General features: G+C 42.5%; 2 protein-coding genes across 2 annotated transcripts; both read left to right on the top strand.

The window, feature by feature from the left end:
* The first annotated feature begins 297 nt into the window (after positions 1 to 297).
* LOC131234735 (uncharacterized) lies at positions 298 to 8,057 on the top strand. Its single transcript, XM_058231674.1, has 5 exons — positions 298 to 637; positions 746 to 947; positions 4,732 to 4,800; positions 6,027 to 6,159; positions 6,593 to 8,057. The coding sequence occupies exons 1-5, from the start codon at positions 376 to 378 to the stop codon at positions 7,235 to 7,237; spliced, it is 1,311 nt and encodes a 436-aa protein (XP_058087657.1). The 5' UTR covers positions 298 to 375; the 3' UTR covers positions 7,238 to 8,057.
* A 4,557-nt stretch (positions 8,058 to 12,614) lies between these two features.
* LOC131235151 (glycine-rich protein 2-like) lies at positions 12,615 to 13,721 on the top strand. The gene has a single exon (XM_058232288.1). The coding sequence runs from the start codon at positions 12,797 to 12,799 to the stop codon at positions 13,391 to 13,393; it is 597 nt and encodes a 198-aa protein (XP_058088271.1). The 5' UTR covers positions 12,615 to 12,796; the 3' UTR covers positions 13,394 to 13,721.
* Positions 13,722 to 27,597: the final 13,876 nt, after the last annotated feature.

The raw sequence follows: 27,597 nt of genomic DNA on the forward strand, positions 1-27,597 counted from the left end.
AAACATTGCAACTTATATTGCCCACCATATAGATGCCAATGTGAAATCGGTGGAGACTTCTGGGAGAGAAAAATGAAAAATATCCAATGGTTGGATTACAACGTGTACACAAATTAAAGGTTATGGCTTTTAAAATATACTGGTTCTGCGACTGTCACTAATAGAGAGTGGCTCTGCACTTTACTCGGTCTGATTTGCGTCAATGCACACCACTTGTGCAATTTCTAACTGCCTGCGTATCGGGGCTCATATGCTGCCGAGTATCATATAATTCCCAAAACCCTAATCCCTCGACAAACTGAAATATTTTCTTCTATAACCCAAACAACACCCCCAAGAAGTAACAAACTCAAAAACCCCTGCAAAACCCCACAGATGGAAAAACTCAAAAGCCCCTGCAAAACCCCACATATGGAAAGAGGTGAAGAAGCGTCTCCTCCAAACCCTAACCCTAAATCATCTCTCTGCCAAGAATGCTCCCAAAACCCATCAAAGTACACATGCCCGGGCTGCTCTCTCCGCACCTGCAGCCTCCCCTGCGTCAAATCTCACAAGCAACGCACCAGCTGCACCGGCAAGCGACTCCGGACCGCCTTCATTCCGCTTTCTCAATTCGACGACAATCTACTCATCTCCGGTCGGTTTCTCTCCCTCCTTCCCTTTTTCTGGACCGATCTCAAATACCCATTTCGCCTTTTCTCATAATTCCATCTGGGTCTTTTTTTATTATTATTTAAATGTTTAGATTACAATTTTCTTGAGGAAACAAAGCGAGCGGCGGAATCCGCGCAGCGGATGCGAGATGGGCTTTTCGGGAACTATGGTTTTAGGCTGCCCATTAGATTGAAGCTGCTGCGGAATGCCGCAGGCCGGCGGAAGACGCGGCTTCTTGTTCTGCCCAGCGGAATGGAGAAGAGAGAGAAGAATCGGTCGATTTTCCACCAGAGGTTAGTTGTTTCAGTTATTTATTTATTGTTTGATTGAATTGAACTTGTTGATCTCAATCCGTTATATAGTTTATTCGACCAGTCTGAATTATGGATCCACCCCAGCATGCAGTCTGCAAATATGGGGCCCGCTTTTCAGTTATCCCGACTGTTGATCTAGTGACCCCACCATAGACGGGTGATGCTGCAATGCTTTTTCCGACGGGTGATGCTGCAATGCTTTTTCAATTGAAAATCTTAGCAAGTTGATAATTTTTCTTCAGATGGATGGCTGAAAGGAAAATATAGTGAAGGGTCCATTCTGAGCAGAAAATATCAAACTGTTAGATGAAGGATATTCCTGGTCCATCACCCATGAATGGTTTGGCTTGCCAGACAAGCAATTAGATAGCTGAAAAATAGGCCCTACCTGTATGGCTTGCCTCTGGTAATTCAGGCTTGCCAGATGGCAGACCAAGAAGTACCCCAAGATGACCATTTTCAATATCTTGGTTGATAATTCATGAGAGTGGTGAGAATGATGAGGGATGTTGCTTGTAGAGTAAGAGCTGGATGGATGAAGTGGAGATGTGCCTTGGAGTTTTATGTGATAGCCGCCTACCAAAATAACTGATGGGGAGATCTTCTAGGATAGCTATAAGACCATTCATGCTTTATGGACCAGAATGTTAGGCTGTCAGCCGACAGCATGTTCATAGGATGTGTAGTAGAAATGAGGATGTTGGGATGGATGATTGTTAAGACGAGGAATGATAGAAAGGCAGTCAACGAACAACATGTTCATAGGACGTGTAGTTGAAATGGGGATGTTGAGATGGATGGGTGTCAAGATGAGGAATGATAGATATAGAAATGAATGCATTTGAGGGAACTTTGGAGTATCATTCATAGGTAATAAGATAAGGGAAAGTAGGCATAGATGCTTTGGCCATGTGAGATGGAGAACAAGAACAACACCGGTTGGGGGTGAGTTGGTTTAAGTTGAAGGTTCTAAAAGAGTAAAGAGAAGGCCCAAAAGGATGTGCTTGGAGGTAAAAAGAAATGATTTGATGATCTATCGTTTAACTGAGGATGGTCCTGGATAGAGTGGAATGGTGGAACAAGATTCTTGTAGCTAACCCAATTAGTTGGGATAGTCCTTGATGATGGTGGTGGTGGTGGAATATATGAACTTCAACGTTTTCTTTCCTTTGTGGTCCTAGATTTTATTATTGTTGCGATCCTTTGTGTGGCCTACTGAATTGCTTAGTAGCAATAGAGATCCGGGCTGTGGTGGTGATGAGATTTGGGTGCAGCTGGGTATTCCGAGAATCAGTAATTAACTTGATGGTGGAGTGGTCTTTGTTGGCTTGGGGATCCACGGGGAGAATGCTTGGAAAATGGCAGGCCTCACAGTGTTATGGTTTATATGGCTAGAGCGACCCAATAGAGTGTTTTATGGTAAAATATCTCTAGTCCGGTTGATTGTGAAAAAAAGATTGGTTGCTGAATGCATTAGAGCGATTAGAGGGTGCAAAGGGCTCTATGCCTTGGCATTGGAATCAAATTGGGAAGAGGTTCTTCACTGTCATCTCAGAGCTCCAAAAGCCAAACCAGCTGGAAATACCCTCCAATTGGAGTGTATAAAACACATTTTGATGGCTGCTTGTTATATAATCTGGGGACTGCCAGAATCGGTGGAATTGTTTGAGATCATGAAGGTTTGGAGCTGATCATCTTCTCGTTGCGATTGACATTAAAGATTCAAACTTCACAGAAGCAGCAGCTGTCCTTGGAAGCAATAGACATTATTTCCATCTTCACCCAGCTATCCACTGTTATGGAAGGGGACTCTAGTAATGCAATTTTGTGGGCCAGATCAGGATCCAGTCTGTGGAAAGTGGCTAACCGTATGGAGGAAGCGATGGAATTGTGCAGAGGAAAACAAATCTCCATCTCCCATGTGGGTTGAATGGCTAATGAAATCGCGGACAAACATGCAGAAGATGGAGCAAGTAAATCCAATATATTTATTGAAGGTCGAAGATCAGGGAGTGCTTATTTTGCTCTCTGTAATTTTGTTTTTAAATGTTCTTCTTGTAGTTCCTGTTGTGGAGTTGCTGTTGTAGTTGGGGGTTAATCATTGTCCCTATCTCCTGTTTTCCTTATGGTTTTTTCCCTTAAGAAAATTTCAGCTTACTCTCACAAAAAAAGGGACCCAATTTGAGGTGGATTTTACTTGATTTTTTCCATGAAATTAAAGCTGTTGTTTTTGTTGAAGGCCCACTGGTGAGCACTTCACTGTATTGAAAATGGAATCATGGTTTTGTTTATTCCAAAATTTAGTCCTATCTTGATAGTAGATCTGATTGCTGTTATCATATATTTCCGAGATAACCATCTCATATGAATCATAACAAAAAATTAGAAGAACTCACAATTGTTAGGGTTTCTGTGATTGCTCACACATCTCTCACAATGAATGCCTTTTAGCATGTGGAAAGGAACCCCAAGAGGCCAACCCGTTTTGGAGTCTTAAACTTCTGCTTTTGATTTGAATATTGAGAGACAAAAATCGTGTAGTTGATAGCCCTTATTAGAGTTACATTCTTTGGATTCTTGTAAAGCCCATGCATAGATGCTTCCTTTTTGCTCTGTACTTTTCCAGGGACTTTCTTAGTGTTAAATAGCTACAACCGTTTGATCTCCCTAACACGAAGTTAAACTCATTTTCTGATATCCTTCTTCTACCAGCCTTTCATTGAGCTTCATCTAGTGACTTGTACGTTTGATTCTCCAATAGTTGGTGCAACTTTGTGCGCCTCCTTTGCTCTTATAAATATGGATTAGGTATCAGGATTCTTCTCCTCTATTGATCTGGCATTTTCTTTTTCTGCAGAATTTTATTGAAGATGCTGTTTAACCCAACTAATCAGTAAACTATGTGCCCCACTTGCGCAAACTAAAAAAATCTGATTGTATTGTGTATATCCTCAGGTCAAGGATCCTGTAATTCCTCTCAACAGAAAAACATGCTACTTATAAAGAAAAGAAAAGGAAAAAAAAATGCTAGTTATCTGGGAAAAAAACCTCCTAGACTAAGGTTCTGTTCAAATAATGATGCATTGGAAAGGCCAAACAAAAAAACTGAAAAACTCTGTCTGCAAGTGCAAATTCACATGTCTGTTTTCCTCGGTCATTCTTTAACTGCCGTTATGGATCAGAAAAAGGAGGCATTGGCTTGAAAGAGACCCAATAAGAATACAAGGACATTGATGCTTTTAATTTAATTTCTGCTTTTGCTTTGTAGTTGCTGCACCTCCCTGCCTGAGGTTTTCTTGCGCCCTGAGGTTTTCTTGCGCAATGGTTCTTAATAATTGTTTTGTTACCTTCATTTATAAAAAAAAAAAAAACCATGAGGTGGCACAATTAATGTATGGTATGGATGTTACATGGTCATCACAGTGGCCCCCATATAGCCATTGTTGAACCGTCTCCCTAGTAGCATGCTTACATGCGGGCTACACTCAAAGAGGAAGGGAAGTGGCAGCATGCTCTCTCATCATTCATCAATGAATTGAAAAAGGCAAAACTATCCCTCAGTTGAAGGGCCAGCCACACTCAACAACTACTTGGTAACGCCCCTTCCCCATTAATTGTGGGTCAACAATATCCAAACGCTGCTCACTTTATATATAATAGAGATTATTCTCTTTTAAATCCAGGCTCTCATGCTGATTGCAATAGTCGGGTTTTTACTAATTCTGATGGTTGACCAGTGATGTTTTGGTTTCTTATGCTTCAGGAAGAAATCGATTTTCTGGACAATTGAGTGGCGGTTTCATTCAACAGATGTCGTGTTAATTGATCATGGGTAAGCTGCCAACATTGTCATCTTGTGCAGATTCAATTACAGGACGTGAGTCACGTGACTTTTGATGTTTGCTACCCCTACAAGCACTCTCTACTTGCTTCCACATGGCATGTGTAGGGCATCCGGGCTGTTTTTCAAGTCAGGCTTGTCATGTAGTTGAGGTGGCCCAAAAATAGGCAGCTCAACTCATCAGGTAGGCCAGACATATGAAACAGTGGACAAGTTTTTTAAACCATCCATTGTCTTCATACATATGTTGCCTACCTGATCAGTTGACGGAGGCCTATTTTTCATACATATATGGTATACCAATCATCTACATGGAGAGGGGCATAGAGTATAGAATGCATATGGAGAGGATGTGTGTGGGGCTTGCAAACTCCAGACTTTCTTTTCCACATTGTGTTAAATGTTACCCATTCTTCTTCTTCTTCTTCTTCTTCTTCTTTTTAACCTGTTTGAGTGAGGCCATTTTATTTGGCCTTGCAAAAATATAAAAAATGAAAAAGGGGCCATTTTATTTGGAGAACTGCTCACCTGCGAACTGTAACAAACAATTCCATTTGTGAGGTCCGCTTGGGTTGGGCGCCACCATGATGTTTTTTCTCACATCCCAGCCGATGATCAGATGCAGCCAGTAAATTTAGGCCTGGGCCCCAAAAATCAGTCTGATCTGTGATTCAGATGGGCCACACCATAAGAGACAGTGAACTAGGGGATGCCCACACTTCCAACTGTTTACCTTGCTGTGCCCCCCCTGAATGATGGATGGGGCTGATTTTGGGCCCAGAGCCAAAACTGGGTGACGCATCTCATGGCCGGAGTAGATATCACATTCACAGCATGATCAGCCCCATGAAAAATCAAGCATGGGCGTCCTCCATCCAACTGTTTCCTTCCGTGTGGCACACATGAATCACTAATCGGGTTGACTGTTGGGCCCGAGATCTAACATGAGGTGATGCATGTGATGGTCAGCTCAGATGTGAGAAACACATCATAGTGGGCCCACCAGACTGCACAAATGGATTCAAATGCTACTTTTTGTAGGTGAGCATTCTTCTTTTATTTACTATTACATTCATAAGAATTGAGCGTTGAAGGCAGCATCTCTGTGGATAAACTGGTTCTTCTGGAAGTTTATATTATATGATAGATCTTGTGCCTCTAATCATTTGAATCTTATTGCAGAAGTAATTGTATTCCATTTTCTTTCGTTCATGCAGAGTAGATGAACACGAGCACCTGGTTCCCGTGATTGAAAAACATCTGAAACCTGGTCCGTGGAATAATCAGCTGAAGCCCTTCTGCAAGGAGCCATTAGACTCTCTCAAGTTTTTCATTCAAAAAAACCCGAAGGTATTGATAGATCAACCATTTCCCATATGTTAAGTCCAACCAGGCATTTGCTTGGCCCAACAATACGTATATTTGGTGCCCGCCCTTTGGTGTCCCAAACTGTCATATGGTAGGCCATGTTGCATGGGAGGTACCTCAAAATGTCCCCCGCCAGATGATCATATCCTTCTGGTTCTCCCCGATGGACATGGACTGTTTGTTGCCATTGTCAGTTCTTAATGGATGATTAAGGCCATCTGTTGAGGAGGTATTGGGGAGGATGTGTCCCATGACTGGGCCAGCAGGATCAGTGGCTTGTATTACCAAAAGGTGGGCCCCATCTGGACCACTGCTGGACAAGAGATGTCGTTTCCTACGATCAAGTACTGCATGACATCTCAATAATACTTAGGCCAACTAGCATGTGCATATATCTAATATCTTGTTATTGTAGGGTCTGAAGTCGCCATTCCGTGAGCTGAACATAAAGGACCCTATAAGCCTGCAATTGGCCGGTGTTGTCATTATCGAGTTCCCTGTTATCCATGTTTTCCTCCCTTCCCACAGCTATGACTTTGAAGTCGAGAAAGACGCAAACACATTTTCTAAGGTGGAGAAGGCAGAGCCTTTCAATGATATCCCAAGTCCAAAGGGTGTTCTCTTCAGGGAAGAAGAAATCGATGAAGATGATGCCACCTTCGATACACAGGTGATGGATTTCATGAACTACATGAATCCAGAGCCTCTTATCCGAGATAAGGTAGTTGAGAAAGAAGCTAGTCTCTCGACGAGAGCTTTTGAAGTCACGAGACCTGTTTCTGAAAGCAACGTACGAGCATTTAAGGGGGAAGAAATGATTGAGTATTTTCACTGCAGCATGAAGGCATCAGAAGAAGCCAACGACATGGATTTCGATTTTGAGCAGGACTTGAGGGATGCTTATTCGGACCTGATTGGGCAAGTTAACCCTGATGATTTCCTGTGCTTGGATGGCGGATTTGTTGATGAAGAGGATGGAAGGAGTGGGGATTGTTCGGTCTTTGATGGAGAGGTGTTGAGGGACGAGGAATTAGAGGAAGGGGAGATTCCGGAATCTTAAAAGGTAGTAAGAAACCAAGTTCGAAAAGAAGCAGCAGGTATTAACAGCCAAAAAACACATTATACATCGAGAGGAACTGTATGATCCTTGGCGCAAGGACTGACTAGCAGATAATATCCTCAGGGTCCTCAGTTTCTATATGTGGGGCCCATGGTTTTCTGTGATGTAGGTGGTTGATTTGATGGTTTCTAGATAGGATAGATGTGTGCTGGAGATGTCTCAAAATTGGAAAGGATCCTAGCAGTTCATTCTTCGGCCTCAAGTTGAATATGAACTATTCAAAAGAGCAGGGATTATTCCTATGGAGATGAGTTTTGGGGGGGTGTGACTGTTGACCGTCAGCATCGGATCAGTAGCCCCAATCGCCAAACCATGAAGCCCACTGGTATGAAATGAGGACTTCGATTTCCCTTGGGGGTTTGATGATGCTCATGCTATCATGGCCATGATCAGCAAACATGCGTGTGTTCGGAGTGTCGAACATGGCTTCAATATATTTTTCTGAGATTCCTTGATGTTTGACGCCCCCATCTATTCATGGGCCAGGCATGGGATGTTGAAATTGAGGTAAGCTTCTCATGTTTCTCAACCAAGTGGGCTTGCGGATCAAAGTTTTGGGTTTTAGATGAGTATTAGGTAGGGATTATGGGTACATTTTTAGTAGATGAGCTGCAATATTAGAGGCATATTCATGTTGTGATGCAGTTGGATGCATTTGCAAATTGATAATGAGATATGTTCTTGTTGGTATTATATTTGGGATAGTTTGTGTATAAAATCAGAGTAGCATACGCTATTAATGGGACTGATTCTGAATTAAGTGGTCCACCTTCCCCATGGGATATATCCTAAGATCACATTCCTCGTGTCCCCAACAAGGCCCTGCTTGCTTACATGTTATGCTGCATACCCATTTGCAAAACCTAGGTCTATATGCCTTGTTGAATGTAGACTGGTGGGTAAGTGGGGCCTGTCATGTGCTGTAGTCCATCCATCCTGCAGGCTCTGGATCAAACGGCTAGGATTATGATGATTCTTGGGTCATCTGTCTTCCACTGTGGGCCCTACCTATGGTTGGGGCAATTATTTATTTATTTTTAAGTGATAGCACACCTTCTTCGATTGGGGCTGCGCTCCAACCTAATTTTTTACTGGCTGGGATGATCCGAAAACCCCATAGGTTGCAATCAGCTGAGCTGGCTCATATAGGGCTCCTTTGTTCTTGGGTGTCTGAAATTCAGCTGTTAATTGGGAAGAAGAACTTGCTTCATGTTATCTCAAAGGGGATCAAGGGTGGCATCTGTTGGAAGTTTGTTGTATTGGATCTCTTTATCCGATAATCATTTTTAATCCTACCAGTCAAACTAGCTGGGGCCCACTTGTGATGTTTGTGAGAAATCCACTCCATCATCCAATTTTGCCAAGTGGGTATGAAAAATGCCTAGTGTTGAAACTTTTTTGGGGTCTATCATTATATTTATATATCATAAATCACTCATAAGGTCATTCCCACTTGGATGAACTGAAAGCACAAAAATATTAACCTGATCCAAAACTTTTGTGATCCCTTGAATGTTTCAACGAGGGACTATAATCCCCACTGTTTCCTGTTATATGGCCTACTTGAGTTTTGGATCTGCCTCATTTTATATTTCATGTCCTAAAATGAGATAGCAAAATGGATGGATGGGTGGATTTCTCACAAACATCACAGTGGGTCCCACCTAGCTTTGCATTCAATCCGCATCCATAAAAAATGGTTAGCACGATTCTTTGGTAAGAGGGGTGGCCCACAAAAGCACAATTAATGATCAGTTGACGTGTGCACCGCTTGGACGGTGGGGATGGTTTTTAGTTTTTTGTAGTTTACACAAAAGACGACTTATCATAATACCCTATGCTTTTGTTAGTTTGTGCCCATTTTAGCAAATTATAACACATGGTGTCTAAAAATTCCTTATACTTTTCAAAATGGTCGGTGTCTTTTGTTATTTTCTAAGGGAATATATACCAAGGTTTCTATCTCTATCTTCGGATATGATGCCCTATAGCCAATGGAACCAGAACATTGATGGATCCATCTCTCCACCATACTCGTGGCAGGGTAATAAACCAATCCAGACCGTCCATCTCATTGACTCTACAGTAGATATCAAACAGTTCAAAACAAAATTATATCAGGTGATTCCAGCCGTCTGATAAGTATCCCTCAAAGCGATAAGGTAAAAATCATTCACCGTCAAGGAATTTTAAGAAAGCAACGGATAGGATTGCATCAAGTGTACTACTTTCGAAACATGACTCATCCATGGTATGGCCACTAGATGGACGGCCTGGATGACAAGTGTATCGATGCGAGATGGGTCCACCACATTGGAGTTGTTCTCTATGGCATCATCTCCCATCTACCATTTCATCATGTTTCAAAAGCTGATAAGTGGGCCATGTGACTATATTCTTAAAATCCCGGCATCATCTCATTACTTTTTCTATTGTAGGAAGGGGAAAGAAGGAGAGAATACAGAAACTAGGAATATCATCTTTTCTTAGTTGGTGGCTTGCAAGAAAAAAAGGAAAAATTCTTTTAAAGGGAATATATACGGAATATTGTGTGTAACAGAGGTGCTAGCAGGACCGTTCTTTTGGCCACTTGCTTTCTCTTTTGGATCCTATCCATCGTTCTCGTCCCTTTATTTTCTCTCCACTTATAAAATATCTTCTCATGTTGCATCCAATGGCTGGGACCATCATGGCCCACTTTCGGACCAAAATACCCTACACACCATGAAAAAAATAACAAAACTATGAATTATTCTATGTTTGCTTTGGTAAGGGTAATAATGTCATTTATATTTATACCCATACTGGTTGATAGATACACCTTTTGGTAATACTTCCGATAATACAAGGGAGAAGGATGTAGACTGTTGTATTATTATAAGAAGAAAGAAAAGGTGTATCTATCATTAAGGTGGGTGTAATCAGTGGCTTCTTACTGATGAGAAGTTTAAAATCCAACCCGTCCAATAACTTGGAAACATCATGATGATTGACGTATGCAAAAATCATATTCATCCACTCATTTGGTGGGCCACACCTAATAAAAAATTAAGGACGTTTATGAATAATAAAGTACAATTGTTGTCCACTGGATTAGTGGATAGAGTTTATTTTTTCTAAAGTTGATCTTCATGATAGCATCAACCTATTGTACGGGTTGGATTTCCTATACACATGAAAGGTTGGAAGTTATTTGCTGGGTGATGGTTACCATATGAATAACAAAGTACAAATGTGGCCCACCCGATGAATTGATGTGATTTTTCTCTAAAAGGTGATCTTGGTGATGGTGCCAACCCATTGGACGGGTTGGATGTACCAAAAATATGAAATATCTGATGTTATACTCCGGGTGGATGGTTACTTGTGGTACAACCGGTTGGACTGAGACCTCCTTACCAATAATAGCAGTGGGAATGGGAGGTTTGCCAAGCCACATGTGAGGTGTACCCCTGCCCATCTACATGCTAGCACAAGTGCCATTATGGGATATGTGTAAAAGTGGTCCAGTGGTGGGCCAGACCGTGTGGATCGCCTGAACATGAATTGGGAATGTAGGCGAGTGTAGAAAAACAAATGGACGGCTAAATCAAATTTTCCTAGCTGTCAATTTATTTTGGACAATGTGGCCCACCTGATCTTTGGACATAGCTGATCTCTTGGGTGAGGGCATCTAAGCGATGTGTCCCAACTTGTGGGAACCTTGGATACTGATCGTACGTGCCATGCTGACACGTCATGGGCAGGGGCTGTACACGCGTGTGGGCTACGCAAGTTACCCACAACATTTGTGTGAGGCTTCAAGCCCGTGCAACAAAATCTCTGTGGGACCCACAGAAATGTCTGCGTGACATCCACTCCGTCCATCAGTTTCTTCAGCTTGTATTAGGACGGTGTACGAAAAATGATATGGATCTGAAACTTAAGTGGGCCAAACCACAAGAAACAGTGAGAATGGAAACGTTCTCCTTTGAAACCTTTCTGGGGCCCACCGTTGTGTTTATATGCCATCAAATCCGTTCATCAGATGATTACCACCAAGATGAAGGGAAAAACCAAATATCAGCACTATCCAAAACTTCTGTGGGCCCCAAGAAGGTTTCGATGGTGGAAAGTCCCAATCTCGACCGTTTATCATGGTGTGGCCTGCTTGAGTTTTCACTCTGACTGACTTTTGATCTCACACAGATATTGTGGTGGATCTAGATCATCCATCTAATGGGTCCTGTCAATGGATGGCCCACAATTGAAAACTACACTTAACAGGGGATCATATAGATATAAACAATGGCAATTAAATGAATGGTCACGATTAAAAAAAAATCAACAGTATAATCTTAAGGCTAGGATCATCCGTTTGGTGTAATTTTCAACCAATGGCTACCCGAGGACAGGATCCAACGGTTACAAGTCCTGGATCCACCTCCCTACTTGTCACAATCATGATCCAACGGATCAGATTCCGTCTCTACTATCTAACATTAGGCGATTATGATACTACACACTGATTACTGTGTGCAAGACAAGCAGCGGACCGTAAAGTATCCAACGTGATATGTACGGTAGGCAGCCGCTTTCGGTTTGCCCAAGTGGGCCAGTGATTCAGTGATCTGGACCGTTGGTGTACTGAACGCATGCGTGTAACTCAAATCAAACCCTCCAAACCGTGAACCTGATGGATCAAAAACCAAATACTACATTTAAGCGATATTCAATAATGAACGGCTGAAAACAAAAGAATCAATGGTCGAGATTTAACACACGAGTCATCCTTCAATGAGAGGTTATGATGGTGTAGATATCAACGACCAATGATTCTACGGTTTGATTTCAGTTACATTATGACGTGTATAAGTGCTGAGTGCATGCGTATGAACAATCATACGCTGCACTCCGCTCGTTGCTTTACTTGTCGTGGAAGCTCATCATCCTCGTACACTTGGCAATATGACCGGCTGAATTCCGAAAGTTTGTCATTTTCTTGTCAGCCGTCCATCTTCATTCCACCAATTCTATGGCTACGATTTTCCAATGAGTGTAAACTTGCTACCGTATTCCATCGACAGATAGTCCCACGATATGAACGGTCTTGATAGATGACTTTATACGCCACGTGTAAGCACACCAGTTACCATAATTCACTAATCTGTAGCAAACCCACACCGATAGAGAATCTAACTGACATATTGAAGGGTAATTTAGTCATTTCCCCATATAACGAAATTGAATAAAACCAACGGCAGATATCTCCCCCAAGTGTCACATCTGAAATCAGAACCGTCCAATGATTCAAGATCCGTTTCCCCCTCAATAAAATCCCCACACCACAGATCAAACTCCCAAGCAGTAGCAAGAAAAGCACAAAGCAGAAGGTAGAAAGAAATCATCAGAACCCCAAATTAGGGTTAGGGTTTTCCAAATCGACGCCATGGAATTCCCCTCCCAAAGCTAGGGTTTCTCGAGAAGTAGGGTTTAGGGTTTGGGAATCGCGAAGAGCAGATGGCCCAGGGAAGGCGATCTACCGGGACCGTCAAATGGTTCAGCGGGCAGAAGGGGTTTGGATTCATAACCCCTGATGATGGCGGTGAGGATCTGTTCGTTCATCAGACGTCGATCCGATCCGACGGCTTCCGGAGCCTCTCGGAGGGCGAGACGGTCGAATTCGAGATCGACCGTGGCGATGATGGACGGACGAAGGCAGTCGATGTTACCGGTCCCAACGGGTCGTATGTGTCTGGCGGCGGCGGGGGTGGCGGTGGCGGGAGGGGGTTTTCTGGCGGGAGAGGGAGAGGTGGTGGTTATGGCGGTTATGGGAGAGGAGGGAGGGGTGGTGGTGGGAGAGCAAGGACGGGTGGAGGGTATGGGGGTGGTGGGGGTGGAGGATATGGAGTTAGTGGGGGTGGAGGATATGGAGGTGGTGGGGGTGGCGCTTGTTATAACTGTGGGCAAAGTGGTCATATGGCGAGGGACTGTCATCAGGGCGGTGGCGGCGGGAGATCAAGTGGTGGCGGCGGCGGCGGCGGGGGTGGTAGAGGTTGTTATAATTGTGGAGAGCAAGGGCATTTTGCGAGGGAATGCCCGTATGAGCCGAACTGAGAGCAAATGTGGGTTAATTAGTGTGGTTGCGCTTGTAATTATCGTTTGTTTGCTGGGTATTTCGGGTTGATGGGGTATCTCGACAGAAGAAAAGAAGCAGAAGAAGATTTTTGGGGGTGATGAATTTCACCGGCGCTGTTGATTTTGGATCTGTCTTGCAGCAATGGATGGTTGGATCATGTCCTGTTTTCGGTAATTTGCTTGCTGGGTTGTGGTAATTCTTTACAAAAAAAATATATATAGTTTTTCTTTTTCTTTTATTGATCAGTCGATTGCTGCTTATGTTTTCAATATCAATCAATGAAATCCCTATTCGCTGCTTTCTTTATATTTTCTTTGGGTAACATGGTATTGATTTTGTTTATATTATTTTTCTTTTCGTGCTGATTTGTTTGTTTCTTAGTGTGGTATTGGTTTAAGCTTGGAATTCGGTTTTAGTTGGAGATGATAGCATATCATAATTAAAAAGATTGGGTTGACTCAAATGCTGGACTGAGATTGAGTTTCACTTGATCCAATTTGGTATTTTCTATTAAATTAAAAAGATTGAAAATAGTTGTGAATATATAAAATATTTAAAAGAGGTTTCATCTCATACTTATGTTAGTTTCTGGCAAAATGGGGTCCACCGTGATGAATGCATGGCGTCCACTCTGACAACCAGCTTCACCCACCATGTTTGGCCCTGTACCCAAAACTCGGACCAATCCAAAACTCAGGTGGGGCCACAACATAGGGAACAGTTGGTAGGGAATGCCCACCTATTAAAACCTTCCAGATTGTGTTTGGGCCTAGCAAGGTGGGTAGATGCCAATTCTCACACACGTCACGTGCCCCAACAAGATGAAGGAACATCCCAAAAATCTGACCATTCCAAACCTAGGTAGGACACACCACGTGAATTTAGATTCTTTAGGCATGATTTTGCATTCTTCAGTATGGGATGATCCACTTCAGGTTTGGATCAGCCTGATTTTTGAGCTCGATAGGCGAACGGGCGGGGGCATATAGCAGATGTCACACACACATCATGACGGGCCCACACAGCTCAACACCTCTGTGACTATGCTACCAAATCATTCTTTTATTTAAAATAGGTAAAATATGCAAATCATCAGCAATGCTATGGTAGTTATTTAGTTCCTTGTCTTAGGTTCACAACCCAAGAGGCAAGCTTTATACTTTTATCTAGAGCTGGGCAAAATCTTACTCGATCCGACGGATCCGACCCGATCCGATCCGAACTGAAGGCCAGGATCGGGTCGGATCGAGTAGGCCTACTCAGATCCGATCGTACATCAGATTGAGTTCGAATCAGTGGCCAATCCGGGCCAATCCAATCCGATTGGATCTGATCTGGACCGATCCGATCCGATCCGTCCATCTTTTTTAATAGATAATTTTAGGGCTTTATCCCAAAAATAGAGTGTATCCAATCCTCAAGTGGAGCACACCACCGGAAACGGTGTGAATTGAACATCTACCGTTGAAAAATTATTGGGGGCCAAAGAAGTTTTAGATCAAGTTGATATTTGTTTTTTCCTGTCATCCATGTCTTTCTGATCTTATGAACATGTTGGATGACAAATAAACATCACCGTGGCCTTACAAAGTTTTCAACGGTGGAAATCAATACTACTTTTTCCTGTGGTATGGTCCACTTGAGCTTTGGATATGCATCAATTTTGGGTTCAACCCCTAAAATGATATGGAAAAATGAATGGACAGCGTGGATAAACCACATGCATTCACGGTGGGCACAAACAGAGTTTAGTAAGTATGATAAGAGTACCGAGTTAGCAATCTGGTTTCGTGTGGCACACGCCAGCTATACAGCTGGTGTAGATACGTGTCGTGCGAAGACGAGCGCCCACGCACCTCAAGCTCCGAGTTTTACGAACGGCTCAAATGAGATCAAAGTTACATGGGCCCCACCATAGCATTTATTTTCCATCTAATTTGTTAATAAGGTTAAAAATACATGGATGAAGAGGAAAAGCAAATTTCATATTGATCCGAAACTTCTGTGATCTGCAAAAGGGTTTCAATGGTAAACGTTCAATCCCCTACTGTTTTTTGCAGTGTGATCCAACTGATCTTTATATCTATCTTATTTTTCGGCTCAAGCCTTCATACGAGCTCTTCAAATGGATGGACGGTTTGGATATCACACATACCTCATAGTTTAACCCACAGAGCTTACTGACGTCAATACACCATCAGCCAATCCGCTTCCGAACCGTGTACTTCATGTCTACACCGACGTGGATTTCCTGCGAAAGCATTTGGTAGGAAGTTCCTGCGCAAGGATCTAGGGTGGGGCCGACTGCGATGTTTCTGAGACATCCACCCGTCAATCTGTTTTTCGAACTCATTTTAGGGCACTCGACCAAAAATGAGGTATATAAAATACTCAAGTGGGCCACATGAGAAGAAACAATGGGGATTCAATGAGCACCGTTGAAACAATCCTATGACCATAAAAGTTTTGTATCAGGCTTTTTCTTTAGTGTTTTCACTTCATCCCAGTGGTATTGACCTTATAAACAGTTTGGATGGCACATAAGCCTCAAGGTGGAGCCCAGGAAGGTTTCAACAGCAGTAATTTCTTTTTCCAAATTTCCCTATAGTGTGACCCACTTGAGGTATGGATCCATCTTATTTTTGGTCGTATGTTCTAAAATAAGATCAAAATCCGGATTGACGGGGTAGATTTCACAGAAACATCACGGTGGGCCCCACCCCGCATCCTTGCACAGGAACTTCCTGCGAAAGGCTTTCACAGGAGATCCTCATCCCGTCTCCACCCACTGCTCTCTCCTCTGCACTGCCCTAATCCCGCCCCTCCCTACCACATAGGTCCCGATCCGAACCGTACCCAACCCGATCCGACTTAGTTTTCCTGACCGAGTCAAACTCGGTTTGGGTCAGGCCAGCAGTGCATCGGATTGGATCGAGTCAGCTGACCCGGACTCAGTCCTGGAACGGATCGAGTTCGGATCAATTGCTTGAAATTTTCGGATTGAGTCAAGTTGGACGCAATTCGGTCCGACTTGACTCGATGCCCACCTCTACTTTTATCTTGGAAACAGTTGGCCCATCAAACTGAGTGACTCGGTTCAGCTCACCATGAGTTGTGTTGAGACAACCGAGTTGGGGTGCCAAATCGATGGGTCTTGTTGAGTCGGGACTATGTCACCCTTTAGAGTAAGGGTCTTAGTGACTCGGCTCTAAATCGAGTGACTTGGACCCGGAGTTTAAGACCTATGACTATGATTATACTTTTATCCAGGAAACAGTTGGCTCATCAAACCGAGTGACTTGGTTCCGCTCACCATGAGTTGTGTTGAAACAACTGAGTCGGGGTGCCAAATCGATGGGTCTTGTTGAGTCGGGACTAAGTCGCCCTTGAGTAAGGGTCTTAGTGACTCAGCTCTAAATCTTATTGAGTCAGTTTGACTTGGAAACTGAGTTTAAGAACTATGACTATGATTATACTTTTATCCAGGAAACAGTTGGCCCATCAAACCGAGTGACTCGGTTCAGCTCACCATGAGTTGTGTTGAAACAACTGAGTCAGGGAGCCAAATCAACGGGTCTTGTTGAGTCGGGACTAAGTTGCCCTTTAGAGTAAGTGTCTAGTGACTCAGCTCTAAATCTCATTGAGTCAGGTTGACTTGGACACCAAGTTTAAGAACTATGATATTAATAACATTTGATTTCTCAATCTGATGTGCTGTTCTGAACTTCAAAAAGACTGACATTTTTTTAATCAATTAGCACCATACAAAGTGGGCCATGTGCATACAATGGAACAACCTGATATCTTGTTCATGGGCACTGGCGCAGTTCCCCACATTTATTCTGATGATTAGTTTGATTAACAATCTTAGCCATTGGATAAAGGGCTAACAAATCAATGATTTTCCAAGTTTGCTCGGCTTGCTCATTCACAGGGTGATTGTGTTGAGGGGACATGAATTGGTTGTAACTAGGGGTTACAGGAATCTCATGTAGCCCTGACATGGCTCAACTAAAAAGCACCACATACATATGTCAGAGGTGGGGCCCACAGACAAAAGGAAATATTCCTCTGGGTAAAATAATGTTTTTACCCTTTTTACTGCAGGCCCCACCACTAGCACATGCACATGGCGCTTCTTCATTAGGCCATGTCAGGGGTTACGGCTAGTAACCACTGGTTACAGGCAATTCGTGTCCAGGTTGAGGACACCAAGGGCCTGTTTGGTAACCTAAAAAGTTCTGTTTGGATAGTGACTCTGTCTATGCTTTGTCATCTATACTTGTTACATAGTTTTGCAAAAATGTTGATAGCCTTGTAGGAAATTTGATAGTCAGTAACTGATCTTTCCAAACTGGTGATTTGAGCATATTTTTTCATAAGGTACACAGTTATTTTTTGTATACATGCATCTCACACGTGGCATGTGGCACATGTGGCAATGTGCCACAATTAAGAATGTCCATCTCCAAGCACATGTGCCACATTTATCCTTCAAGCACCCACCAAGGTGCCGCATATGCCCATGTGTATATGCACGTGTGCCACCTCTCATCTTTAAGCGTCCAAGTGTGTCACTATCACGCCTTTAATGTGCCTTTGTGCAAAAAAAGAAAAAGACAAAAAGACAAAAAAAAAGAAAGAAGAAGAAGAAGAAGAAGATAAGGATGAAAAAAAAAAACCAGTGTCCAAAGTTGTCAAATGTGCGTGTCCATCCATCCCTATGTCGGGGTGTTCGACAACTACTGATCAGGATAGCAGACTAGGACAACAAGATAGCCTTTCATGCAACCCTATCCAAACAAGCTTTAGCTGGATATACACCAAGAATAGCCTATCAGGATGCAACTTTGATGGTTAACAAATGGGCAAGAAAAGTCTTTTGTTGGTCTGGCAAAAACTTTTGACTTGGTAAACCATGTAGTTTGTGTACAAAATCATGTGGGTCATGCAAGCATGTGTGCTGATGTGAAGAACCATATAGTTCCTCCGCAGCCAAAGACCGCGCTTCTCCGGCATTACAATTATCATCATTCTATCACTGTGATTTTTGAGCTAGGAAGATGATATGGTAGAGCTGGAAGAACTTGAATATGATTGAGTCATCAATCCACGGGGCATTTGGCAGGGTGATGTATGGACTGGGTCCATCAATTGGATGACTTACGTTTCAAAAACAAAACCCATGATACAATCCCATCCATCACTTTTTCCTACAGTTTACCCCACTCCATATTTGACCATCAACTGTTTTTGTTTTCCACCATCACTTTAACAGCAACATATCAGATGCATAGGATTATGTAGAGTAAGTGTGATTTTTAAGACAAACCATCCATGCTAGGGCCTGGTTTCCACATCACCCTCTCGTGTGTATTGCAGAGATATTGCTCCATATTACGGTTCTTCAGCTCCACTGGAGCTGTAGACGCTCCAAGGTAGGACTCACCAGATTAAATACCTGGCTTGTCTGAGTGTACTCGGTGTATGTTTTTGTAAATGGACATAATTTCTTTTGTGTTTTCTCAAGGAATATATAGCTGTCCAAATAATTCCATCACCATAGTCATGCACAATAAAGGGGTGCTTAGTTGCTAGTTTTTATATTTCTAGGATCAGTAATTTCTTGGTTTTATGAAAAGAAAGAAAACAAGTTTGGTATTTCTAAATTAGGCAGGAATTCTATTCCTTAGATTTTATTTTATTATTTTATTATTATTATTTTTTGCTGGGGAATTAAAATAGAATTTTAGACTTTTCCCAGGTTTCCCGGGAAACCCAGTGTATCAACCAAACAACATTTAATCATCCCTAAGAAATGCTAGGCCAAACACTCATCTGGAAACAGAAAATCTGGGGTTGACCTGTTACACATGAAAACCCCAGCGTATCAACTAAACAAAATTTAATCATTACCTAGATTTTTATTTTTATTTTCTCTGTTTGGAGATCCAGTCCAAACAGGTCCAACTGGCAGTCTCACCAGTTCGACCTGTGATGTGACATGTGAATAAAAATAGGAATTAAGAAACGTGTAAAAATGTGTGTGATTGGGTTTTTAGTTTGTATTTTGGGCCGATACTGATGATATGTAGGACCCCTTGTGGCAGTCCAAGCATGACAAATCTTGCAGATTGAAAAATCCTATACCTCTCAATAGGAGGCCAAGAAAGAAAAACAGTGCAGACTGAATGGGCGTGAGTGTCGGTTTTTTTCTTTTTTTTTTTTAAGGGCATTGCTTTCCATGAGAGTTTGAGGCACACCATGTGAATATCTTGCAATTGTAGAAGGCCTAATCCTCCCTGTTCTCTTCCCAGATTTTCCCCCGGCGGTAGGCCTCCCATGAAGATCACCGTTCTCGAAAACCAGGCTGATCCACTCACTATGTGGGCTACACCTGTCTCCTGAGTCAGACCGCTGGTTGTGCATCAATTCTAACAGTGCGAGCAGCTGATTTTTGTGCCAGCCAGGTGATCTGCATGGTGGGGCCCTCCCGTTTCGTTGATGTCCTACACAAATGGCATGTTGATGAGGTATGACACCTTGTGGTGCCAGGTCCTAATGTTGAAGATGAAGAGAAGGCTGTTTGGCATTGAGTCATGGGCTTGAACCCAAGGCATCCACAGTATTGTCTGGTTTTAAGAGGTTTTCGGTATTGTTCGAAAAGCTACCATTGAATTGTTTCACAAGTATTGAATTGTTTCACAAATTAAGGTTATATCAATGGTTATGTTTTAGTTTGAAGTCAAAATTTACTCCATTTTTTTTTTTTTTTGTGAAGTTATAATTTCTTTTTGAGTTATCTTTAATGAATTTGGATAGGCTTAGGGGTAGTTGGATGGGAGTAAATGGGGGAATTAGAAGTAATTGAAGGTAAATGGCCATTTGAGGGGTGGATGTGAGTAAATGGGGGGAATTGGAAGTAAATTAAGGTAAACGGCATTTGGGGTGTGTTTGGACCCGAGTAAATGGGCCTAAAAATGATGAGAGAGCATTTCAAAGTAAATTGAGTGAAATGCCTTTTTGAGCTCCATTGGAGAGTCATAAGAGTTAACAAAGGTGCCTTGATGTACATGCCCGACATTCATGTGACATGCTGATGATACTTCAACAGCCACATGACTATAATCAAACCAATAGAATGATCCAAACCATCCAAAGGTTGGCCATATAAATCAACTGTTAAAAAAACATTGGGAAGTTACTTGTTTGTGATCTTTACGCTTGTAGCCTACCCAAGGCTCAAAAATTCAGCAAATTTTTTCTGTGAGAGTATATTTTTCAGAGGGCTTATTACAATCATTTCGTTAAATATCCCATATATATACTAATTTGGGATCTTAAAGCTGATTTGGGATATTGCATATGTTCCTGTGAATATATTGATAATTTCCAATGCAATCCAGTTCCTCCCATTCAAATGGACTATTTGGATTTCAAATACATTTCATTTATTTCCATCCAAACACAACTCAGTAAGCCATTTACTCTCAGTTCATTTAACTCATTTACAACCTCTATTTACACTAATTTAGATGTTTTACTATTTTTATAAAATTTACGGGAAAAAATAAAAATAAATCTACTTTTTCAGTTGAATTAGGAGTCAAGATATCAGTTTGGAGTGGAAGAAAATTTCCAGCTTTTCCTTTCCTCATGAATTGAAGGTTCATCAGATGAGAGGAACTTGGTGATCTTTTCCTACCCTTTTCTACCACTCCTGCCATGTTAATGGGGTGAAGCTGGTGGTGCTAAGCCAACCCTACACATGGTCTTCTCCTCTTTTAAGAGGTAGAATAGATGTTCATTAGCCAACCCCACACGCACCACATTTTCATGCAGCAGCACGTGTCAACTTGGCACGGGTGTTAAAATGTCCATGAAGATGACCATACGTATAGAAACCGGTCATCGGCCATTTGTGGACATGGCCATCTTCTATAGGGGGCCACACCTTATGAACGGTTGGATGTTCTACACACTTTCCATGTTTGCATGGTGACGTTGTTATGCGTATCTGATGATACATGATCACCTGCATTTGTAGAAGCATTGATTGGATTATCTCGACCGTCCATCCTATAGCCATCGTTTTGTTGTATGCATTCAAGGGCTGAAAACGTCCTGTACCCCTAGTCGTGATGCATGCACTAGGTGATCAATTCTCTATTTTGAATTGCCTATAGTCCAATAACTGAGAAATGATTATGACCGTTGAATTCGAGATATGAAATGTGAACCATTGAAAGGAAATGAGAAGAATCATCCATGGTTCCGATCATACGCCGTCTTTGCATGTTGGCCCCAGTGGGCAACACATGTTTGATGATCCTGAATGAACCTACAGTCAAAACAATCCTATGTATGTAGGGGTGTCAATGGTCGGGTTTGGGTTGAACCCATTTACTAAGCGGGCCAAGAATTCAGCCTAGACCCGAACGGAGACCCATTACCCTGTGACTGGACCCATACCACTTATAGATTCATCCCCCAAGTCTGTATCGAGACTTATTTTCTACTAATTTATTCGGGTTTTGATCCGGGTCGGGTCCCACTTGTTTAGCCCGGTTCCAACCCGCATGTGGGCCCCAGTGGACTAGCCCCAAAAATCAAATTGCTGGTGTGATCCAATGGGACCGATTTTCGGCATCACCATGACCTAACTAGAGTTGGACGGCACTGTCAGGCTCTGTGGGGCCCACTGTGATATATGTGTTTTATCCAAGCGGTCCATCTATTTCGGCAGATCATCCTAGTGCATGAGCCCAAAAAGGAGCTAGATCGAAGGATTGAGTGGACCACACCACAGGAGGCAGTGGTGACAATGATCCCCACCGTTGAAACCTTCCGAGGCCCACAGTGATGTTTATTTGCCATCCAACCTGTTCACAAGGTCACATTGAACTGGATGAAAGGATAACATAAATATCAGCTTCATCTAAAACTTCTGTGGCCCCAAGAGGTTTTCAGCGGTAAGCATTCAATCCTTACTACTTCCTGTGGTGTGGTCCATTTGAGCCATTGATCTTGCTCGTTTTTGGGCTCATGCCCTAGAATGATCTGTCAAAATAGATGGACGGCTTGGATAAAAAGAAATATTACGGTGGGCCCACAGAGCGCCTGACAGGACCGTCCACTTCTAGATGGATAGGTCCCGGTGGGGTAAGTACCCAATCCGCGCCCTCTAATTTGATGGTTAAAAACAAATATACACTCGAGAATCTAAAATTTGACAAACCACTAATCAAAGGACGAGATTGCTTAATTAATCTAATTTTAGGGTCACGTCCCATAAACAGTAGGTCACTTTATGCCATGTGGACCATGGAGCGGTGGGGCCAGCATGACTTGTGAATCCCATCCAACCCGTTCATTAGATGCACCCCCTGATTTTAAGCCTAGATGCTAAAAATTCAAACGGATCAATGCAGGTGGGCCATACAAGAGGGGGACAATGCCGGACGTTGGGGAGGAGGAGGCACGCCGTAGAACCTTCCAGATGGAATGTGGGGTCCTCCGTGTTATGCATATGTCATTTAATCCGTTCATTAGGTCCGTCCCACCTGGACTAAGGGATACACTAAAGATCAAACCATTCAAAAATTTAGGTGGGGCCATTACTAGTGAATATATAGGTTATGACCGTGATTGTACATTTCTCCCTGTGGTGTGTCTCACCTTAATACCTTATATGGATGATTTTTGGGATGTACAATTCCTATGAGGAAGCACACCTGATGCACCGTTTGGATTCCACATGAACATCAACGGTGGGTCCCATATGGCTATGGTAATTAGCATACGTTCAAACGCATGTGATCATTACATGCATGCAGGTGAATCATGGAGTGCATCGACATGCATACGAACGCACGTTAACCTAACATGTGTTAGAGCTGTCTGGAGTCCACCCATGATTTGTATGTGGAATCTAAACGGTGCATCTTGTGCGCCGCCTCATATTCACCGTCCATCCCAAGAGTCATCTTGATCCAAAATTCAGGTTGGACGCACCACAAGGAGCAATGCACACACGTGGTGTGGCCCCACCCGAGTTTTCGAATGGCCTGCGATTTAGTGTTTCCAGTTCTCACCTAAATGAATGGTTTGGAATATGGGTTTTATATAGAAAACATGATGGACACCATATTCCATCTGGAAGTTTCAATGATAAGTTTCACCGATGTCCTCCATTGTTCAATTTGGTGTGGCCCATTTGATTTACAGATCAGGATGGATTTTAGAATCCACGGCGTGATTGAACACACCAAATTCACGGTTTGGATTCACATATACATTACGGTGGCCACCAATTGGATGATCTGGATTGAAGTACACATGACATGAAGGGTGGCAGATGGGCTAGGCTGGCACAGCTGGGCTGAGTCCATCGTTCTTTTGGGCTGGGTTTGGGCTGAGACTTAGAAAGTTGGGTTGGATCTGGGCTTGCATAAACCTAAAGGCCAGAAGTAGGCCTGATCCAGCCTATTTTATTTAAATTGATGCTGAGAACGGGTGGAAATGGGCCAGGTTTGGGCTGGGCTATGCTAGATCCTGGCCAATCGACCCTATATGGAATGTTCCTAATCCATCCCTTGATTAGGTGGGCCACACATGTATAAATAAATAGACAGAGAAAATCAAAATGGTTCACCCAACAAATGACTGGAACAGCACAGGCAGGATAAAACGCATGTACATGGAGCCATAACCCACGAGCCACGGTTCAAATCCGGGACAAGCCCAATGGGTTTTGTGAGCTGGCCAGCTGAGTATTTAGATGGACACCTTGGCAAGCCTGATGAACGGATTGGGGTGCCTAGACACAGTTGGACCTCACACATTTGGATGAGTTGGCACAATTACACTTTCATGAGTCTAAACGCTCTTTGGAGATTCAATCCATTTAGGGTGGGCTAGGTCTGGGCTGGGTTGAAAGGCCCTGGCCTTATAAGAAAAAAATATATATTTAAATGATCAATGGTCCAAAATTAGTCTAATTAAAAAAAAAAAATTTTGGGGTGCCTCCGTCAATTACAAGTCGTGGGTCTGTCACGCCCAAAAAATAGAGCTCGGGCCTCCATCTCCGCTCTTAGTATATAATTTGGGGAATGAATTTTATTTTATTTTATTTTTTTTTGACAATATTTTACACAACTATAATATTAATGAGATAGGAAAAAAAAATTAATACAATTTTCAGATACATAATATATTATAGTATTTAAAAAAAATTTATAGTATTTTAAAAAAATAAAAAAAATTAGTATGCACTATGTAAAGCAGATACTAAGCTATTTCTGTTGCCTGCCTTGTCTCGAAAAAAATGAGAATAAGGAATCCAAATACATGATATAGTGTGTGTGTGTATTAGAGTGAACTATGTAAAGTACATGCTAAGCTATTCCTCTCAGCCCATTGCCAGCTCTTTCATCTTTTAGCATGGTAACTGAGTTGACTCAGTTTCACTGCGCAACAAAACGAGTCACACCAACGGCTTCCAAAACTGGTATTTAAAATGATGAAAGAGAAAGAAGCATGAAAGATTCCATGGACCCTTGGGTTTGACTCAGTACCAACTCTCTCAGGCCACCTAATTTTCCTTTAGAAGAAAAGCATGTGACCTTTAATGAGTAAGGTGGGCCACTCTCCCATGCTTTTCCTGATGGTTGGTGGACCATCGTCCACCAGAAGGCCTTGACCAAAGCCATGTTACGTAGTAGTCAGGTGGGCCACTTACCTTGTTGGGATCTTTGACTCATGGCATGTCCTCAAGTGCTCACCATTGAAACAGGATGGTCTACCAACACTGTCAGGACACATGGATTTTGACAGCATCCGGCCGTGTTCATTGATACTTCGTGTATGTGGGGCCCACGCACATGTGTAGCTTTTATCTGATGGGATGATTTGGACATGGTGCCTGATCAAGATACGATTCCATTGTGGCAAGCTTACAATATGAAAAATACAAGGGGGTTGCAAGGCTGTCTGTCTTTAGTGGGGCCCACTAGGCATTAATACGACACGCATATGGTGCTTTGTTTGGCTCCACTTTACATGTGGGTGATGGGCACTAGATCCAGACCGTCCATTTGCTGTGCCTGCTCTTGTATGCTTCTATCTAAAAATTGCACCAATTGGGTGATCTTGTCCGTTGTATAAATGACATTTGATGGGAATAGCGAAGAGTCCAATTCTTATTGGTGTGATTTATGGACAATGGCCATTATGGAACGAGAACCGCTAGATGGACGGTTCGGATCATAGACCCACATTTCATTTTCTATCATCCAAATTGATTTATTTTTATTTTTTGGATTTAATGATTGGTGAGATCCTTTTATTCATCTTGAGATGGGTGGAGACAGTGATTTTCATGGCTCATGCCACATTGGTGCAGCATTCCATGTTCGATGGGTTGGATCATGAGAGATCTTGAGTCATGACTCAAGTCCAAGTCCTGGACACTACCTATGGGTGAGACCGAGGCTATGTAAACAAAGCAAAAACGATGAAGGCTTTGAGGACAATGATTCTCGTTTGCTTTTCTGTGTATTTGAGACAACCCTGAAGTGTTGAACATATAGAGTTTTACAATGACCATACAAGGCAAAATGATAAATACATAATCTTCTACTTTTACATCATCTATCTATAGAATCGGCTATACAAGGCATGTGGCTTGTCTAACATCCCCCCTTAAACTAATGTTGGTCATCGATAAGGAATAGTTTGATAACTAGAAATGAGTGTCGTGCAGAAGTGAGGGACTTCGTGAGAATGTCGGCAATCTGATCATGGGATGCGACATGTGGTAGCGAAATGAGCCGAGACTGAAACTTCTCGCGGATGAAGTGACAGTCAACTTCAATATGCTTTGTCCGTTCATGGAAAACCGAATTAGAGACAATCTGAATGGCAATCAGATTATCTACATGGAGTGGAGTAGGATCTTGTAGATGAACGCCCAAGTCAGAAAGAAGTCCACGTAACCAGATAATCTCACTACAAGCTGCTGACATTGCTCTATACTCGGCTTCCATGCTTGATTTGGAAACAGTGGCCTGCTTCTTACACTTCCAAGAGATGAGAGAAGTGCCGAGAAAAACATAGTAGCCAGTGGTAGATCTGCGTGTGAGAGTACAACCGGCCCAGTTAGCATCTGAATAAGCACGAAGGTCCAGAGGGGCCATGGAGGAGAAGAACAGAAATCGATCCAGAGTTCCACGTAGGTACCGTAAGATGCGCAATACTACAGTCATATGAAGAGTTTGAGGAGCAGAAACAAATTGGTTGACAACTTGGACCGCATAGGCAATATCAGGACGAGTCATTGTTAAGTAAACCAAACTCCCAACCAAACGGCGATATTATGTGGGATCCGCAAGGAGTTCCCCATCGTCACGGCCATATTGAACGTTAAGTTTCAAGGGAGTCTAAGCTGTCTTTTGATCTATTAAGGAGGCCAAGGCGAGAAGATCCTTGGTATATTTATGCTGGCTGACCAGGATTCCATGTATAGAGCGCAAAAATTCAAGTCCAGGAAAGTATGTCAGATGACCCAGGTCCTTCATCTTGAAGGATGACTTCAGAACTTCCTTTAATGCCAAAATGTTAGTATCATTGCTACTAGTCAGAAGTAGGTCATCAACATATATGAGAACAATAACAATTCCATGCTCAGAGGTGCGCAAGAATAAGGATGGATCATGACTACTTTGAGTAAAGCCTGATCCTGTAACAATATCATGAAAACGTTGGAACCATGCCCGAGGGGCCTGTTTAAGACCATATAGAACTTTCTTCAGGTGACAGACTTTATTGGCAGGGATTAAAGATCTAGGAGGAGGTTTCAAATATACTGTTTCTTGGAGGTCTCCATGAAGAAAAGCATTTTTCACGTCCATTTGAGTGAGTGGCCAAGAGCGAATTGATGATACTACCAGAAGAGTGCGAACAGTTTTCATCTTGGCTACAGGAGCGAATGTCTCATTATAATCAATTTCGTGTTCCTGTTTGTATCCCTAAGCGACAAGCCGAGCTTTGTATCGATCCAATGATCTGTAAGACTTGACCTTCATAGAATAAATCCTTTTACTGCCAATCAATTGTTGGTCAGTAGGTCGAGTAACAATGTCCCACGTATGGTTATCATCCAATGCTGCAAGTTCTTCTGTCA

Source organism: Magnolia sinica, chromosome 19 (genome assembly GCF_029962835.1).
Source record: "Magnolia sinica isolate HGM2019 chromosome 19, MsV1, whole genome shotgun sequence".
Lineage (NCBI taxonomy): Eukaryota > Viridiplantae > Streptophyta > Magnoliopsida > Magnoliales > Magnoliaceae > Magnolia > Magnolia sinica.